Raw genomic sequence first — 20853 nt, forward strand, 5'->3', positions numbered from 1 at the left:
ACGACTGCTACGCATCGAGCAGCAGAAGGAATCGGCAAGAAGGAGTATGCGACCGAAAAAAAAAAAAAAAGCTGCCCAATACTTGAGCCTGATGCCAACGTCTAAGTGATAAAATACATAAACAAAGACAGGCCTAATCCAGCAGGAAGCCTCATCATATTGCACTACCTACATTTACGCCCCATGATTTTGTGAAAGACAAGATAATACAAAGAAACTTACACCGTGCGTATAAGCATACTCGGTGCATACTTTTTCAATTCTTGATTTGTAAAAGTTCACCTACATGTTGGAACTAATTAAGAGCTTAATAGACTGGCTAAAAGTTCAGCTTCCATAAATCCTCCAGTTCCAAAGGTGCATAACTGTTAGTACAAGTAGCCACAAACATAATTCTGTTGAAAAAAGCCAGCGTTACTGTTATACCATCTATATATATCTGCAGGTTATTAAAATATGATGGCTAAGTATGCTGAGCTTAATTTATTATTATTACTCTTAAGCTCAATACTGCTTACCGGCAGATCTTAACTACTTACGTCTATATACACTCCGGTGAGATTGTAGCTTTTGATTTTGACGGGTTCATCGAAGGGCATATATCCTAATATCTCAACGTTATCCTTATACCATTTGAGTGAATAGATGACGTCGTCGCCCTGATCATAGCTGCAATTTAACCAGGTACCTTCACCCGCAACAACGACCGATGGCACCGATAAATGCGTCAGGCGTAGAGGCAATCCTGCGAATTTAAATAGAAATGCACGTGAAAACTAAGGAATCATAAAATAAATTAGTTGTATTACTGAATAAACTGTAAATGCTTTAATTGAGTAATAACAGACACGCTTGCTGATATGCTTAGTTGGGAAAGATGCGTGCATCTGCTACCCTTATCCTGTCTATCGTAAAATAGCAGTACTGTACCTTTATTGCTCGTTCCCCCTACCACTAATACTTCGCGTACGCGATATTTCTCCGCCGTTAAGACGGCCGCCGTCAAGGGATAACATCCTGTTCTCTCTCTAAAATCTCCCCGTTCCGCACTATCAGTCCCTATTCTTAAGTCGTTTAGCTACTTGAATAACTCAGCTCCACCCTCTTATTTTACAGATTTTCGGCGTTAGGATCTCTGTCAATGGTTGAAGATTAAATAGGTCTGAGCTCGGGCTGGATTTATAGAGTAACGTCTGGTCGTCTCATCTTCCTCGCCCGTGTCGACTACCTTCTTTTTTTCTACGCTAAACAAATCATGCGCAATTAGGGCCAAGCGGTCTCCTTAGTCCTTCGGCGTGTGAAGGACCCATCCCGCACAACTCAGATCAATATACATTCACACACACACACACAGCTTCCGGCGCTGGCAAAGCAACCCACTCTGCCCATCGCGGTCCGTCATTGACTACCGTTGGTCGGGCATGGTGTGCCATTTACTCCCATGAAGGCAGGCAAGCCAAGTCTCGCTAACTTCCCTTTCTTCTTTAATAGACCCTCGTTCGTCTGACTAGCCTCGATCCAATGCAAGTAGCCTGTCGCATCAAATGGCGACCAAGAGCCCGGATAGCATATCTGCTGTCTGTCTACAGCGATTTAGGAAATATAGACTTAGGGAGAAAAGAAGCACTACTACATTTTTTACCCGCTTCGAGGGCTGACATAGACCTATCTTACCCTTCGTTTTGCACGTGGTTCGGCCTAGAAGGCTTCCTATTTTCAGATTCAGCTCACCCCGCTCGCTCATTCCGAAAAGTCCTGAGTTTGATCTACAAAAATGGGCTATGCCGCCGTGAGTAATTTGCGAACTTCAAGAAAAAGAAGAAAAGGTGCCTGCATATTCACAACCATACACATAGACGCACGTACACACAGCACGTTCTGCTGGTCGCTTACATACGCTCTCGTTCGTTCAGTTTGAGCTTCAGTAGAGGCCTCGCTACTACTAAGTGGGCAAATTCTGTTAAAAGTATATGCATATATGTCTAGTATCATATAAACGCGATAGTGAAAAGCGGTTTCCGAGATGTTATTGCGCAAAGATTGGGTACCTACAAGACATTCTTCTAGCCGAAATAGACACGACGGTTCTCGTCAAATTATTAACTACTGAAACGATGGCAACGTGTGTAGATGCGTTTATCATGTTTAGCTACGTAATTTCTCAATAGAATCCTAGCTTTTTAGCTGTTTCAGTCCAATGGTCTAGCTTGATAGTGCGCTGGAAAAGCAAATGTACAATTACGAAAGAGAAACGTTAAATTGTAGTGGCAGTTCGAGGGCACTTCCTGTTTACAGTGCGAGACATGAAACCCCAATAATTTTCGTTTTCTAACAGTAATAATGCAAATAGGCACTTTAGCATTTACTATAGACAATTGTGCAGTTTATTTTTACCGTGTGCTTGATTTACTTCTTTATTTATTCGCTCGTTTAGCGTCCGCTCATTAGAGAGTGTAAAGATCCAATATGTCAACCACTACGATCGACTGAATCGTATAGGACCTGTAAGGATCAGCTCTTTTGATACCATAGTTTTACAAGTGATCTAATTATACATCTCGTTGAAAAGCTGCCACGCCAATTCCTGCTGCAACATCATATTTTTATCGATCTTGTATAATTTTGTAACAACGTTATTCCGTTTGGTGTTTAAAAATTGTTCCCGCTAAAAAACCGTCGTCAGTAGAATATATGAATACAGTAATGCTTCGGAAGGCAACTACCATTCAGACCGAGTAAGACTACTACAAGGTATCATCCATTGCTCCGCAGTACGCATTGTTTTTGCGCTGTAATTTTTTAGCCTCTACTATCGTCAATGAACGATACAGCGATCGTGAACCCAACGATATTCTTACGTAAATCTTCTCTTTCCCTGATTAGGTCGTCACTCAAATCGCAACTGCAACTGCATTTAACGCCTATACATCATCTTTTAGTTGATCAAAAAGAACCCGTCGCGAGAACTAACTCCCTACGTAGCTGTTAGGTCCGCCCTAACTTTCGCGCGAACGGTTACCTGATCTAAGCAAAGTCCACACGTGGTTTTTTTCCTAGTTGGTGGGCATATGACCGCAACTCGTTTGTCCCCCCACCCCAATAAGGAACCCCACGCTTTGGAATGTCTTAGAAAGAGCTAGTGTAGCGACGGTGCTGGCGATGCAGTGGTGCCAGCAGCCCAGAAGCGTGGCACCAGCATAAAAAGGCCAGCTGACAAACCGGCTAGGGCGGCCATGATCCGTCATGATCACTCTATGAGATCTTCGAGGTCCGGTGAATTTACCCCGTTTGGTCCGTATCGAGACCAAAATCTACTGCCGTGTGCCCTCCGCTAGGCCCATCGGTATCTCCCGCGTCCTTTACTTAGGCTCTGCGCGTCGTCTTTCATCGTCATCATCATAGTCACTACGGCCGCTTCTGCCGTCACTCTACGAGTCGCGTATCCATCGAGCCAATTTCCGTTAACTTGCCAGCGAGCAGGAAGATGGCGAAGGCGACTTTATGAAGCTTATTGAGCTGGCGGTATGCTTCCGGCGGCTGAGGTTTTTATGTCCGTTGCAAGCGACTGAAGGGACACGTACGCGGTATAGAGCGTGCTAATGCTACTACGTAGCAGCTTAGATGGGTGTCAGCGTGGAGTAAAGCGCGGGAAAGAGCGTAGTTTAGGCACCGGAGGGCGTCAGACAGTGGATGGGCAGCAGCTTAGGCCGGTCTAAGGAAAACACCTAGCTGTTTTCAGCTCCTAATATCATCTCATCTTAACACCCCTAGGACTACTGCTGGTAGCCAATACTGCATACTCGCTCGTGTCTCCTTCCCACTCCTCAAAGGACTCATCTCTCACCTCATCAAACGAAAGGGATATTCATCTCTCTCTCTCTCTCTCTCTCTCTCTCTCTCTCTCTCCGTGTCTGTCTCTCTCTCTCTCTCTCTCACTTTGTTCCTTCTCCTTTCCTTTTTTTAACGGGTGCATAACGCCCGCTTCGAGTTAAGAAGCTTTGATAGGCTTGCGCCTATGGTCCTTTGGATCGTGTCCCTTGTGGTTAGTCATACGATCATCTCAGCATCATCGTCATCCATTGTGGTGGTAGCAGCAACATTCCGATCGAGCGCTGACCAGATCGTCCTATGTTCAACGATCGCTACCTGTTCAGCTGAAAGACTGCGTAGAAAGGATTTGTAGACCTGACTGCATGACGGCTCTTGAACTGTAGATCACTGAAGAAACAGCACTTATAGGACTAATATGACTACGAAGGAATAGATTGCTTCGGCGATGGGAAGCGCAACCAACAAGCAGGGTCGATTTAATTATAATCCAGAGTATTACCAGTTAGTTAACAGCACGTACTTAGACAACTAACAGGACTAATAATCGGAAGAGGCACAAGGCTCAGGTGTTTCCGTAGCCTATATTGTTATACTTATCTCTCTTTGTCAAGTCAGTTCACTTCACTAACCTGTACTGCTTTTCCTCATTCATAGTGTTTCTATCTCGTCTGCCCAAATCGAAACTATCATTTTAATATTCTTTAAACCGACCATCTAGAATCTAGCAGTACGGGGAAAATGATACGTCAAATATCTGTAACGCAGAGAGAATCCTTGTATTCAGTCAATCGATCAGTAGTTAATCTACTACCAAACTCGACCTTAAGATAGGATATGTATTTAGTCGCAAGCCAAAGCCACAGTCAATACTTTTACATATAGCGACTTATATTTGCGATACTCAATTGGACTGTGTCTTTTTCAGTGCATACTACAAAAGACAGTACGAAAGTACGCTAGCGAACTATGTAGCACCTACGAGGGTCAGTCCATAACTTAATCCAGTAACCAACGAGAGCGGCAGTATCGATAATAGAGTATGTGCTACGTACGGAGAAGTAATGAACGTTAGCTTAAACTTCCTTTGAATATTTGTAGCAATGCATAATGGCGATATCGATCGAACCAGGAGTAGAACTAGCCAGAGAACCATTTATACTTCTGTCTCTCTTCATTAATATGGCAATGCAGTAACGATATTACTATCCTTTCAGATCATACGCACTAACATACAGCAGTGGGTGGCAAACAGGCACGCGTCAACCAAAGAGCCTAGATAGAATTCAGGCGGGGAAGAGAATCCAAGAGGACAAAGAAATAGCTGCTAAATTGAGAGAGAGAGAGAGCAGAGAACAAACAGAACCGCGGTGGAGTCCAAGAGTCATATCGTTCTCATAGAACAGCCAGTCAAAGCCGACGAAGCTGCAGCTTCCCCAGACATCGGCTGCTGGGAAAGAAGAACGTCGGGTGGGCTATAGGTACGCTGCGAGTCGTCCTCCCATGCGAATCCCTCAGATGAGGGTGATTCACCGACGTAGAGGGGCTAGAGAAGCAAAGCGGCGACAAGACCAGCGAGGCGTAATGATGAATCTATGGAACATCGAACCTAGAGTCACATCCCCTTGCTCCGATCTCGATAGGGTTTCCCAACCTACCTCACTGTGCAGTGTTTCTAGCAACCATTCTCTGAACTCCAAGCCTCACCGCGCGACCTTCCCCGACTTTGCTTGCAACAGCAGTAAGTAGTAATGCTTTTACTACGGGACGGCATCGTTTACTTTAACAGACACAGAGAGATTCATGCTATCTCGGTTTTTCTCACCCTCAATCCAGGGGGCAGTTAGGATGTCGCCCGTCCCTTTATCGGCAGCAGTCTCCATAGAGAATGAGAGGAAATGCGGAAGTCTTGTGCCATACATAGGATTCTGCAATTTTCGCTTCGATGTCCTGTCAACACTGATATGGTTGCTGCTGCGAAGGCAGCCGTTGACACATGGTGCCGCGATGCTGGAGACGACACTAAAGTGCATAAGCCCCTGAAGGGAAGTGTGGCGGGGACGCGAGAGAAGGTGTAGGACACAATTTGTATAGCAGATCCGAGGCTCTGCATTGCTTCAATCTCCAACATAGCATAGCGCAAAACTACATCGCATCATGGCGACCAAACGATCTCTATTGTGACCTAAATACAGAGTCAATTACTCGCCACTCGATTTTGTTAGCAGATTAGTTTAGTTGACAGCATTTGACAAAGGCAAATACATACGGAATTCTGGGCATAAGGTGAGAAATGCAATCCGCTTTGATCTGGTGGTCAAAATATATTCAATCAGGGCTTTTGAGTATGTTTTATAGACCGTAAAAGCCTATGCGTATGTCCAGATATTGATATAAATGCAATACGAATAGGACCATCGGCGCTCGACAGCTCGGTTGCGCTTTTCGATTCGGTGTTATAATTAACTAAAGCAGGACGCGGACGTTCAATCCGCAGAATTTTAGGCCACTGAATAGCATCAACTCGAGTGATTAGCTTGAAACACTAAATCATCTAAATGATTTGAGCGATGATTGATCAATATGAGGATTAGGTCATCCTCATGAACCAATTGATACTAAATGGCCAGATAAGCAAGCTCAATGATCCGTGCTAGCACCCAGATAGATAGCGTAGAACATAATATCGGCAATAGTATTCTGACCTTTGCTAAATGTTTCCGATCGTGAGATGCTAACATTTTGCCTACTAAACTGCGCCCGAGATACGCTGGCGACTCGATTCATTTTTATTTTTTCCTTAAGTCACCTCAAATATATATAGATGTACGTTATTAATGCACAGCCTACGCTGCGAGGCCATCCTGGTGCACAGTGTTGCTGGGCAATGTCTAGCGGCAATCAATTTACGTATAATAGGCTACACAGTCTAAGATACAAGAAGAAAAGAGATAGAACTACAAATATAGAAAAGGCCTATGTCTATGTAGGTAGAGAACGGAAGGTACTATGTCTGTAGATTAGATATGATTAGCAACGCTTGTTTCGTCTTGCAGAAGAAGCGTTCGAGGAATAGGAAGAGTGCGCGAAAGCGTCAGCTTCGGTGGGGTGGTGCAATGACAGTGAATTCCTTGTTCACTCAAGGGAATACCTCTGTCAAGTGTTGCTGATTGCTTTCATTCTCGGAGGCTCCGTTCCTCAGTGGCACATAGGATACAGCCAATGTGTTTTGTGCAAGAGAGATCGAATGCGAACGAAGAGTCGCCGAGTTCAGATACCGGAGTAGGGAAAGTGAGGATAACTATTGGTGCTGCAACTATCCTTTAGCGGTTATATCACTGTACAACTTTGCTGTTGACCGCACGATCGCCGTACGCGAAGACGGGGCGACATAAACAAGACTGATAGACAGGTTTCCTAGTCACAACGCTGGAAACCAATTGTGTCGGTGTTGAAGACTGACGAACGAACCAACCCATCGATTTCGTATGTCACTTACGTGTGAGATGGCTGTTTGTATTAGGAAGAACATAGGAGCGAGCAATGGGCTACTTTTTTTTTATAGGAACGCGATAAGACGTACCTGATTTGCTGGGCGTTTATACTCGCAGCTATTTGTGTGCCTAACGAGTGAAGCGCGTACCATGAAACTCTGATAATATACGTATACTGATTGACTTGTCAGGATCGACAATGGGCGTTGTTGGACTTATATATAGAGCTATAATATATATATATATATAATAATATTTTATTCGCCCATTTTACAAATTTGGATATTCTCAATCAAGTTGATTGGCTGTTTGGATTAACTACCTATTAAATGAGCTTAAATTTAGATTAGAGCCGCGGCAGTGCGGTTAGGGACGCCTAAGACACATCGAGAACTTGAGTTGAATTTCCAGCTAAAACAAAATGTTTAGAATGATTTGAAATAATAAATATTATTACTTTCTCATAATACTTTTTTGTCGTATTTCTGAAACTATATGCACGACGTCACGAGGCCCTAGCAAAAAAAATATTAACTTAAAGGTTTAAGTTTTGCGGAAGAACCAACTCTTTAAGCCCTTTAAAGTCAAAATAATGCGTGATTGCCTAACCCGTAAGAGATGTGTTCTTATACACTTATGGTTATTATCGAAGGCAATAAGATTACCTTGGTCCCCATTATTAAGTGGATTTAATCAAGATTAAATGAATTCACAGTTTTTTTTTTTGTCAGTATCAGACCCTCAGCGAGCGCAAGGCGTGTATTCAGTAAATGGCCATCAGGGACAATTGTTTAAATCTATAAAAATGTAGTATCCTGCAGCAAGACCTTCACAGCTCGTCAAGTATTCCTTTTGGCACTCTGCAGGTCGCTGTGGAAAATTAGAAAATCAGAAAGGACGGCATAGCCAAATTTGCAAGGGCCACTTGCCTTCTCGTCTACTTTTCCTTTGCCCCGCAATATTATTCAGAAAAGTTAGCTTCACTTGTGCATGGGTCTTTTGACTTTCTTCACAGGAGGTCCTACTCTACCTCTATAATCACAGTCATGGATGTTATCATAATGCATTGCCGGTATAGAGTAGCTCAGCCAACTCCGTTATCACTCTGTGATGCTAAGGATCACAACTGCTAAGTTTAACTTTTCTATAGAAATGTATATGTTTGTATATATGTTATAAAACTTTTAGTTTTCCAGAGCTTATTAACTACCTGCAATATGTTTCTCTATTTTAACAATGGAGGAATCACTAGTGTCTTCGGTTTCTTTATGAGCTCCTTTGCGTCGTTACTACTAATTTCGGTTGACCAAAAAATAATCTGTCAGAATGTTATTTGTTTGGAATACATTATTAACAATACTATACAAAGCTGTATATTTACTCTTCTAGCGTGAACCACCCCCTGAGCAACAAGGACAAGCTTCCTTAATAATGCCTTTATCGAACGCATAACGGAAGCTTGTTTTAGGGTACATAACATTTCGATTTAACGAACACAATTGTAAAATATTGTAAATAAAATCAACGGCGAGGCTGTAACTATACTTTAAGGAACTGTGTCAAAGGCATAATAATTAAGATTTTTTGTGTAATGTCAAGCCGAAATACGAATTCTGTTCTGGCAATTGCTGCCGACGCTCAAACACAGTCGCAACTAATGCTACCCAGCCGAACAGAATTAAAACCCACGCCTAGGGCGCAGTTCAGGTGAGGATAGCCCATAAGGAGATCGGGAAGAGAGATCCGTTTGGATACCGGACCAAATTCCCTGTCCGACTATCTCTCTCAAGGTTGTTGCAGTGACAGGCAGACAGCCGTCTTCTCCCTCGGGGCGAGCAGCTTGAGAAGCTAGCTCTTGCTTTTCCGGCCGCACGAAAAAATCATCGGGTATGAGGACGCTAGCGGCAGGCCCTGATAATTCAATTACCAAAGATGGACGGGTAGATTCAAACGAGATACTTTATTCAAGCTAATCCAATTAAAATGCATGTCAAAAAATTACGGTTGAGCTATCATACTGTCGCCGTCGTCGTCCTCGGCCTTGTCGCTACGTCTGCTACTGCGTCAGTAAACTGCCATGCTTCTGTATCTAACAAACTATGAACAAATATAGGCCAATTGAAATGCTACTGACGCATAGAACGAGTAAATGCAGTTGGTTAAAATTATGTAAGACATACATTTAGGTACGCATGGCTGTGGCAAAGAAATTACCCATACATACAATACAATTAAAACCATTGAAGAAACGCTAATTTTTTAGATTCGAAGACTACTGTAAGAATAAAAAAATGGCTTTTTAAAAGTAATTATTTAGGAGAAGAAATGATCCAATTTTCAAGATGTAGGGTAATCAGGTCGGCTGTATGAGACACAACACAAGTATTAACCATTTGTAAAGTGTTCCTGTTACGCTCCGTGTCTCTGTCGGTACATAAAAATATCACCGACAAGACGTATAGACTGTTCAGTGCGATGCACAAGCCGATTTCGAAATTGTGACAATGTTCATTGTTTACTCCCAGCCTTTAGTGTTGTATGAGAGTGGCGACGATCCACTAAGAACAGCATATAACGCATAAAAGGTACAGACAAAAAATCTGTGCTTTTTAACAGATAAACAAGCAACCCAAGCAAAGGCGGTTTTATACAAGTATGGCCATGCAGCAGTACTAACCCAGCTGCAGGCTTTCGCAAAGCTCGCATTCAATTGCATGGTTAATAGAGGACATTAATCAGCATTACACGGAACAGAGACAGCTGGCGCGCGTCGCGGTAGCGGAAACAGCTCATTTAAATACGAATAGTTGGTGACGCAATGGCATAAAGCTAAACGCCTGCGCATTTGGCGGAACACCTACACCTCCGCCCAGCGACGCCTGATATTTGTTTATGACAACGACGTTCCATAACCAGTCTGAGACAAAGGGGTGGTGAGAGAAGGTCTGAAGCGTCTGCGTAATTCACAGAATTTATAATATTCATAACATATATATACAGAGAGCTATGAAGGCGAGAGGTTATAAATAATCTTATGCGTTTACTACGATGACAAATATATTGGTCTATATACTAGATAGTATCGTAACTTCTGTATTTAGTTTATTTCGAGAGCGAGCACAAAGTGCCTAATATATAAAACATCGAAAAAATTTAACCGAAAGTAAATATGATTACAGCTCTTATCGAGTTTTTATCAGAAGATAATGATTTATCATATGACCGAATGCATCTCCAACTATAGCTCCTTTCGTATCTTTATATATGTTTCATGGACATTTTTTATGAATGTAGACGAAGTCTGAGCTTCGCCCGGAAGTAGTCTACCGGAAGAATTTAAATTCAGAAAGGTAAGGTACTTTGTATGCAGCGCAAAAAAGAAGGACTAACATAAATTATATACGGCCTTTCATTCCTGGACACGTGCGGTGTCACTCATCATATCTATATGCCTCTGTGACTCTTGATATATATACACATCACAGGTGCTTTTCTACTCTCAGGTTAGACATGTGATACATCGAGTGGAACCGGTCAAGGGAATCAGCGGGAATTTACGTGTATTATATAGGAATCATTTCATCATTATATATATTATGTAATTTCATGATTTAGTTTTTGTCGGAATTAAATTTAGTTAGTGGCGTATGAGGTTGATTGTGCATTGGTATATAGAGCACTAACAGAGTAGATTGAGCAAATGTTTTGAAGTACTGAAAAATCCTCGCATAACGATTTAGGACGAGTTTACATATACGAGAAAATGAGTCAGTTTGTGAAAATTTGAAGCGCTTGTAACACACAGAGTCACAATAGTTGCGATCGTTTCGTGGATGCAACTTCGTTGTAATAAGCGGTTGGATACGTTTGTCATCACCCACTCGTCGCATGCGACCTGCCTGTAACCGTTCATACAACAGGGATGACTATATGTTTCTGCACAAGAATAATTGCACACCAGGTATATCAAGCAAAGTTTCGTTGAAAGCCTAGGTGTTTCCCTTTTGAAACTAGGTTTTCGACAATCTATTTTAGGCCAATTTTAAGCAAGTGAAACAATACTACCTGCCAGAGCGATGACTACATTAATCCTTAACATTGGTGAATTGTGCATTTAGATATCTTACACCCGAATCTTGTATCTTGCCAACTAACGTCAAACGACAACAGTCCTGCCACCCTTCAGCAAGAAATAGGAACGAGTTTAGTTCTAGCGATCTTATATATTATCATATTCACAGTCTCACCGAGCTCTGCGTACGAAAATTCAATACGCAGCCACACACACACATAGCCTCTGTCGTCGCTATTATTATGACTGTTGTTTTCTAGGCCGATGCAGGACAAACGTTCATACGATTGGTAGTTTTCAATGCTTCACGGTTTTACAGCTCACTATCGTTTGGCCCGCTTTGTCCTTTTTTTCCTCTCGATATGGAAGGGATAGCGTGTACAACTGAAAAAGGCTGCAAGGACTAGCGTGCAGGAGGAGCCGTGCGCAATATAAGCGATGGCTTAAAGTGGCTAAATAATAATAGTAGTACTAGTTGTCCATTGCATATGGGTAAACCCGACCCAACATGCGTTACGGGTTAGCAGTCGTACCATAGATACGGCTAGCGCACTGTGCACGTCTCGGTCAATGGGATACTCGAGGCATTCAGGGGGTTCGCCTTTTATACTCGCAGGCATAACTTTATATCAGGTTTTATGGTAAACTAACAGAGTTTGGCGGGGAACAACGAGAAAGACATATTCGTAAAGCTGTATGAGCGAGATGAAAATTAACGTAATTAAGCCACTGCGAACACGTCAAGCAGCGGGCAAAAAAGGGGGGTTTATTCTATTCGTTTGGCACGTATACGTATACTGTGCTTCTGAGTCCCTCATACGGTGATGGATAGCTGCGATGAATGCGTAAATAATGGCGGTAAGTAACTTCTCGCCTCACTCGATGTCCCCACCCACCACACACTTTTCTCCCTGCCCTTCGTGATGGGACCCTTACCGCCGCTACTGTGTTCCTTATCAGCGAATTTTATGCCGCTTTAAAAGTACAACATCAACAGTGATGTGCACGTGCGTGGCACGCACGGTAAAAATGGAAGACCGCCAAACGTCTGTGCCATGCAGCCTGTTAAGAAGCTTCCACGTATTAACCGCTGCATATATAATAACAGTAAAGATCAGTGACATCTTTATAAATATAATAATTACTTTGATGATTTTATACGTATTAATTAGCAGCACATGTTAGCTCTTTCGTGTTACGCCGAACATATGATCAATGCTAAAAAATAGTTACAACAGAGAACAATAGTAACTGCCTTCGTACTGTTCGTGGCGGGCGTAAATTTTCGCGCTAGCCAAGTTTAACTTAACACAATACATCTACTAGACTTTGAGAAATTACCTAATCTATAATTAGACTATAATTAGGCCAAATAAAAATAATATTCGGGGTCTCACTTACGACTCGTTCGGCAAAGCAATTGTAATTATAAAATAATAAAATTATAAAACGACCAACGATCTTTTTTCAATGATTGTTTAGTGATCATTCTTATGAGTAGCTTTATGTGGTGGTGAGTAGAGAACCAGCGGATCGAGTAATTGTAACATTGAACTAAGTTAATACTATTAAGTTATTTATAACTTTTTTTGACAAAGTTACGAGTCATTTTACGCGAGCAGTCCTACATGTAGGACGAACCCTCATAAGCCTAGAGACGTGGTTAGCACAAACATTTAGCCATACTGCTGTGTGTCAATATTGGTCTTCGAATATTTTAAATGTTTGTCTATTTTCTAACATTTGAAAAAGAAAGATACAAGTATTTTTCTTTTTTAAATGTCTCTTTTAATGCACCTCATGCATTAAAATATGCCAGTTAGTACGACCACGTGTTTCGTGATTGATTACGCGAGTAACATTATAACTTATAGTTCCCCACTTCTATCAGCATGGCGAAACGCGTAGACCTATTACGTCCCATGGAGATTCCTGGATATTACTTGGCTATCCGCGAGCGTTCTCACAGGACAGCGATCCATGAAACCTAGGCTGAGTTGAACCAGAACGGCGCTCAGGCATCTAGTCTCTGGTGCATTAATTATAACTAATTATTATCTACTATTCATCTCCGGTTCCTGCTGCAATTTTCCTACCTCTCCCGTGGGGGCGGTCAGGGTATTCTTGTCTCAACCCAATCAAGCTCGTTCACATAGACCCACAAGCAAATGCCGCTATATAATACTACTGAAATCAGACGCAGGCGGCTAAATTAGATCTAACCATATTGCCTTCGTCACAACAATTTACGAACAGCACGGTTAATTCTTATCGTGGAGTATGCATTTTCACTGACCATTGGCATTGATCAGGCATCCAGTAGCCATATGTTGAAAGCCCGGTCAATTTTCCGCACCCGCTTAACTAATATTCTGTACCAGTCATTCCTTCTTTCATCCCCACGCCACTTGGTACTCGTGTTCGATTTCCCTCTAACCCACTTGGCCGGTCATTTTTCCGCCTGTAAGCTTCATTTCTCTTTCTGTATCCGTTTACTTCGCATAGATGCACCTATCGTAACATACGCACGATGTCCGCTAAACATTTTGTCCACTGACTTTCCGTCGTATTCTTCGTCGTGGTGCTCTTCGACCCAACAGTGGCCCCGCGGTTTTTTTCGTTACTATTTCACATAGCGTAATGCCGTTAATAAAGCGACGCAGCGGAATTTTGTTTAAACAAACTCAAAATGGCGACTAGGGAGATGCTGGCACATGGTCGTGTCGAGCATAAGTTTGCGTTCCTCAGGAGGGCGTATGCGTCCAGCGGTTCTTCGCATCTATGCTGAAACAGAGGCGCGCTCCACTTGCGTGGACCCGTGCGTCCACGCTAAACCCTTAGCTTCGGATAAAAACGAATCTATGGACGTCGCGGTCCGTTTCGGCAACCCCTCTAACCCGGATCCCTTTTATTTTCCTCCTTCTCCTCTATGCAAGCCGTCCACTTCTATCCGGTACTGCTCTTATTTGCCAGTTGCAAAGTGCCTGCTTCTCCAACCCGAAGAGCCAGTGTAGTGCGAGTCATAGCGCTCGTACTCTCATCAAAACGACCAGTAGCTAACGGCGGGTCCAAGTCTATCCAAGCATTAATTGCGCGCATCTCCGCCCGGCAGACCTTTTCAGCAGACCTTACAGCCCACCAACATAACCCCATACCTAACTCTATTGCTCGGAGGGACGATGCCTCACAGCACTCATACCCATATAAAGTGGAATATATTTATTTTATATATTATGTATAATGCGGTCGTATGCAGTGAAGCAGACATCTAAATGAGAGAATTGCATCGTTGACTACAAACATTCAGGAAGAGACAGGTTGCAATCAGATGCACTATATATATATATGTGTACTTCCAAATGAAAGGCAGTAGTTCAGCGCGCCAGCAGAAAGCGCTGCAATACGAGCTTGAGTATGTACATACTACTCCTAGCGTGCAGCTGAATCAACCCATGGTTGGACAGTTCACCAAGGGACAAACATCAGGCCACGTGGCTGTGAATGCATACGGATATACTCTCGTTCTTAGTGTGTGAACGCAGATAACAGGCCAACATGTGAATTTGTAGCTGTGAACAGAGGCGACGGGCCGTTCTTTACATCTACTCCAAGCTGGCGTCGGGACAAGAATAATGAGCCAGATTGGTAAGCGTACATACTCAGGATCATATCTTTGAACCTGCGAGGGAATAGATAAGAAGTACATGTGCAAGATATTTTCAGATACTGGCCTTTTTATGGTTGGGCCACTTACTGCTTAACGTTTTCACACATGTAACTTTCACGTATTTCAGTCATTTCAATCGAATTCATCGGGCTTCTCATTAACTTCAAAACAGCTAACACGATTAATACCGCCCATTTTACTATTATCCCACACTGAGCATACAAACACACCGAAATAGTTGACCTGCTTTTCACCCGTATTTATTCCCGCCACCCACTTTTAGGGTAGGCGGTGTTTCAAATCTACCCAAAAAAGGTTGATTGGGCAGACGAGCGAAGACCAAGTCATAGCGGGGTAAAGAGGGTCTTGATAGAGGTGTATATTCTTCGTTGCTGAATAATAGCATAAAGTGGTTAACAAATGTGTCCAAAATATGTCAGCCGAGAGAATTAGGTCCAAACCGTATGAGATAAAACCCAAAATGCCCACTTGCTCCAATGGACACGCACTCACAGTACCAGGGGTTTGAGGGCTTGCGAACAGCCGCGTTAGGTTAGAGAGACCCAAAGCAAGTGCCTTGAGAAGTTTCTCGCCCGGTTGATGAGCGAGAAGTTGGCAGCGCACTATAGCCGCACTGTTGTTGGTGGCTTCATGTGGACACGATTCAAGAGATACGCCAAATGTCCAGTGTCCTACTCTGCCCTTTTATATGGTCATTTGCTGCGAAAAAACTTCACCCAGAGGAGCTTGTGTGGATTCATCTTCGCTCGCAACTCCTATAGGCAAAATCCTAAAGATCTTGCAGAAAGGAAGCCTTTCTAAAGGCGAAATGTTCTCTGATAGCAGTCCTCGTAGTCTTATGTGCTATGCAGCTGGCTATACTGGGCACGAATTATTAACGAATGTCTATCCAAACAGCTTTGAAAGGCTAGAGGTTTCTCGCGGTGGTGAGGGCTTGCCGTCCGCTATTGTTGTGCTCGCAAAGCTTACATTCGCGCGTCAACTAGCCTGGGGTTGAGGCAACCCGACTCCGTCAACGAGACCTCAGGTTTATGACGGTTACTCGAAACTCCCAGCAACATCAAGAGGCAAAACCAACCACCGTGGCAAGAGGTCGTTGTAAATGGCCTCTGTAAAAGGAGGAGAAACGGGGAAGCCTCAACGTTTGAGATCATTTGTCAACGCTGCGTACCGACGCGACCACAAGGAGAAAATCCATGAAACTATATAATAGTATATACTTGAAAGGGAATGTGATGCATTCTCTTCTTGGCTACCTCTTTTGCCTATTCATAAACGAAGATAATAGGAGTTTTCTCAAGAGTTTCGTGTTATGTAACTAAAAAAAAACCTAGGTTTGCCAAAATTTTTAGGAGTGACTACTAAACCTTTGTTACGCAGTTCATTTTGATGTTACAATGCATAGAATTCTCCTTTGTTGACGAAAAATGTAGATTCAATAATATTCAATTCTAGGATGTTTACGCTAAATTTAACACAGCTCTTATAAGATCAAAGCTTAGATCAACGTAATACTTAAGTCATAGCTTTGATGCTTGCGTTAGCCAATGCATGGTTATATTAGAAAATACGAATAAGCCGAAATACCCGGGCTATTTTGAAATGACTAGATTTGTGCATCTCCTCGCATCTCTCAGTTGCAAAAGAGTGTCTGGCATCAGTGGATGTAATTTCATGACTTCAATTTTTATTCAGTAGTCACGAGATTACTTCATGTCGGAGGAAAACGGTACCAAAGGTCAGTAGGGAAATCGAACGGTTCAGAAAGTTCAGAAAGGCTAGCAGTCCTGATACGGGACGGGAACCGGGTTTCATGAAAGGCGCCATCGTGCGTGGTTCTGGTGGTTGCTATGGTGTGCCCAGAGGACAAAGCCGATCTTGAAATTGCTTCAGGTCCATTTCTACAACAAATCATTTCAAATAAGCGATAGTAGCAGCGGCGGCGAAATCTAAAGTATCTACTTCGATAGTTCAAGTTCAGCTGGGTAGCCGTTTTTGCTAAGGGAGAATTACAGCATGAACGTACTCAGGCATTCATACAGCCATCTCATATGTCGAAGTGGCTTGTCCTGCGAATGGCAGACGTGTCACAAGAAAATTGTGCTTCTCCTCACATCAGTACTTGTCGACCGACTCAGTACGAAATCAATTGGTTAGCACAGAAAGGAGACAACCGACCTGCCCCCCGGTATATCGAAGTGGTAAGCTTACCACTAGAGTGCCAAGGGAAGGCTGAAGCTAGTTAAGCTATGCGTTAGGTCTAGCTAGCTTTGCTCGCTCCTCCTTTCAAGGCTCAAGCTTGCTAGTTGTGTTCTTTGCCTAACTCACAGTAACAGGGAACACCAGTTGCTTTTCGTAGAAAATGCGGGAAGAGCTCTCATTCGTCATGCTGTAGCGGGTCAAGCGCAACCTAACGACAGGCACCAGCAGTTTCAAAGAAAGAGTTTGCATTAGAAGAAGAAGGAGTCCGTTTTGGTCACTTACCAGCCCCGACTGTGCTATGCTGGAAGACTCTTTCGACAACGTTTAAGGAATTGGCGGCTTCTGATGCTTTAAAGCCGCGGACGCCGAAGTGACAACGACAACGTTAGCAGTCCCCAGGGGGATTCTGTCACCAGCTCGTAGTACCCTCGTCTTGCCGTCAATGGTCACGGCGCTGCCGCTTTTCCTTCTACCCCTCGAGTAAGATTCCCTAGGCGCAAAACTTGGACCAGCGAGTTATACAGGAAGCATTACTATAGCCAGGAGCACTAGGTTTGAAGTCGGCTAGTAGCAATAGGAGTAGTACTGGTGGTAATAGGAGTAAAGGCAACTTCTGAAACTGCTAACAGCGCCATGCCGGCCGCAGCGGGATTGGGCCTACGGCCTATCAAATGGCGGTAGTGAAGAATTGGGTTAGGTCTGGCTGGCAGGCGATAGGGAAACTATAGCGGTAAGCCAATGCTAAAGCTGGTGACTTTAGTTCGCTGTCTATCGCCAAAACTCGTAAACCGGAAAAACCGGATGGAAAAACGAGGGGGAACCCCACGCAACATTCTCTGCCTTAAGCAGATACATAGGTATATAGAAGACTCGCTTTTTATGCAAATTGTGTACTCTGCAGCAGTTTGCCCCAAAATCTTGTCGCCATTACGAATATTCCGAAACAATTCATAGAAAACCCACTGAAAGCCTAGCACAAAATGAGCTCTCTAACGATCATAAGTCATACGTAGTGTTTAAATGTAAGGCTACACGACCTAGTATTGTATTACCTAATATAAATGAATTGCAAAGAAAAGTTCACCTAAAAAATCTGAAGAGTCTGCTTTATAGAAAAAAAAAACCCACTGACCATTTTATGAAAAACCTTACAACCTTTAGAACGAAGCTTCCACAGATCTCGAGAAAGAGCCCATAATGGCATTGTTAGTTGTGCCTTTATCTGGTACTCGGCCCATCGCACTTGAAATCGTGTTGGCTATGTCACTTCTACCAAACCCCTTTTTAAATAGAAGCGACATATATCATGCACCTGCTGCGCACCTTCTAGCATATTTCATTTGTCATCAATGCTTAAAGACTTATAGAATCGAACAATACGTTTAAATTAGAGCTAGTCAATAAGAGTAGGCCAATCAAGGCACTTCTATTCGACTGATTATATTTGTAGTATGCCTAACCGATCAATGTTGTTTAAAACTGGGATTGGTAGTATAAGTACTGCGAATTTAAGTTATTTTTAAAAGTTCGAAGTACAGTTTTTCGTCACTTCTTTTTTAAATTGCCCGTTTGTACAACTGCACCCAACTTGAGAGTAACGCACCTTTTTAAAGGCGAGTTTTAAACAATCGTATAGACTTCCGTAAGAAGGCCAAAGTTTTAGGTTAAGGTCCTTTGTTTGGGCTTTTTAGGAAAGGGGAAATACAATGCCCAATGAAAGCGAGAAAAGCGTTTTTCATTTCGCAAATTATCGTAATTAATATAGGAGTACCAATTACCTTTGGTAAGCTTTCAAAACAGCCTCATACTATAAAATAATCAACAGGTCTCAATATTTTTTTGGTACCTGCGTATAGTACTAAAACAATATATATATATATATCTGATTTAGCCATCATATTTAGCTAATTTATGCATAACTTATTCCCTTTGGAATAATAAAGAAGTATTTATTTAGCGTTTGATCATACTTAGACATTTATATTTCTACAGCTAGGTATTTGCGACCCCGGACCCTTCCCTCGCGCTTTGGCCCTATTCAGGATAAAAAAAGAAACGAAAAATCGGACGCAAAAGCACCTTAACAATTTTTCTAAACGAACTCGTCTAGAATATACTCTGTGTGTTTGTTGACAACAGCTGCCATGAAAATTTTTTTGGATCCGAAATAAAACCCAGACAAGTAACCCAAAAAAATGTGCTTTTCACATAATCGACGTTTGTATGATTGTTATTTCTATTTACCCATAGTAAAGAAATGCTATACACGAAAAGTCTACCTTTAATCAGCTTGAAATACCCATATTAGATAGTTATGTTCTTTTTTATATTGGGAAAAATAGCACACGTACAGGTCAATAGTGCAATGCTCCGCTGTTATTGAACAGGTCAGCTCAAAATTCTCTTAAACAGTCTGAACGTTTCCCCGATGGCCATTACTACAACAACAGCAATAATAAAAGAAGGACCGGGCCCCTACCTTCCACCTTCAGCCGCTCCTGTTTCGACCATGTTTCCATCATTCAGGATCAACCGAAAAAAATATAGTCCAGCACGTGCAGTAATGCATCTATCTCTCTTGGGTTATACTCGTGACAGCACGTTTCCACCCATCATGATGCTTTTGGCCGCCGCTATTTTGCGGCTCGTGGGCTTTTCCTAGTGCTGTCAAACAAGACGAAAAGGGGCCACAGGCCTGTTCCGGCAGCATGTTTATCCGCTGATGCATCTCCGTTAAGCAAGCCTCGCTTACGCATATTAGCTAACCACATAATAAGCAAACACGAGAATGATAAGCGGAGAAAGTCGACCAATCGACCTATTTACTATTAAATTTACTAGTAGAAATAAGGTACAGATCATATATATATCTATATATGCAAATTTAGTCAAAGAACTTCATCCACTTAATTGAATGACTCATCGACTTGAAGCAGTTATCTATGATAATTGCAGGTAGCCTCAAATTCTAACTTACTTAGATTATTTAAATGTGCCAGCATTTTATGTAGTTACATCACTCTTTAGCAGCGTCACAGTTTCCTATGGGGTTTCGTTCAACCACGTTTCTTTACGCTTCCCTTCCGCACTGAATTAGTTGTATTGTAAAAAAAAAACGAGCCTCATATGCCTGACCCTGAAAGCCTATTCAGCTATTTGCAAAAACCTCACCGGTGGTGTGAAAGGCCCGTATTCGCCCTCTTCCCCACCGGCCTGAAGCCAAAAACGTGACAGGCTAGCTGGAACGACAGGCAACGCAGTATGGCTGCACCATCGCTCACCCCAGGTAGGTGAGTGCGTAATGCTCGAGTATGACCGTCTGTAAATCGGAAGGGTGCGACGGTTTCCTCTTTTAACTGCTGGTAGTTTCTGTTTGGTTGATATTTGTGAATGTCAGCTGGCTTATCGTGACACAGCGAACGAGGCATATTCGGGGGGGGGGGGGGCAAACGAAATAAAGGTCGAAATGTCACTTGATCACACGTTAATCAAGACGATCCTATTCATAGTGCTAAAAGCTCCACAGAGAACTGTGATTGCAGGCTGGGCATATCCGATGTCTACCGTGC

At 42.7% G+C, this 20853-nt stretch overlaps 1 protein-coding gene across 1 annotated transcript in view; it reads right to left on the minus strand.

Annotated features, from left to right (window-relative positions):
- LOC111251752 (uncharacterized) overlaps positions 1–20853 on the minus strand; it is a 48452-nt gene that overhangs the window by 13541 nt on the left and 14058 nt on the right. Inside the window, exon 4 of the mRNA XM_086990480.1 lies at positions 540–745. Within this exon, the coding sequence (XP_086846606.1) occupies positions 540–745 (206 nt within the window). The remainder of the gene's footprint in view (positions 1–539; positions 746–20853) is intronic.

Source organism: Varroa destructor, unplaced genomic scaffold (genome assembly GCF_002443255.2).
Source record: "Varroa destructor unplaced genomic scaffold, Vdes_3.0 BEIS01000005.1, whole genome shotgun sequence".
NCBI lineage: Eukaryota > Metazoa > Arthropoda > Arachnida > Mesostigmata > Varroidae > Varroa > Varroa destructor.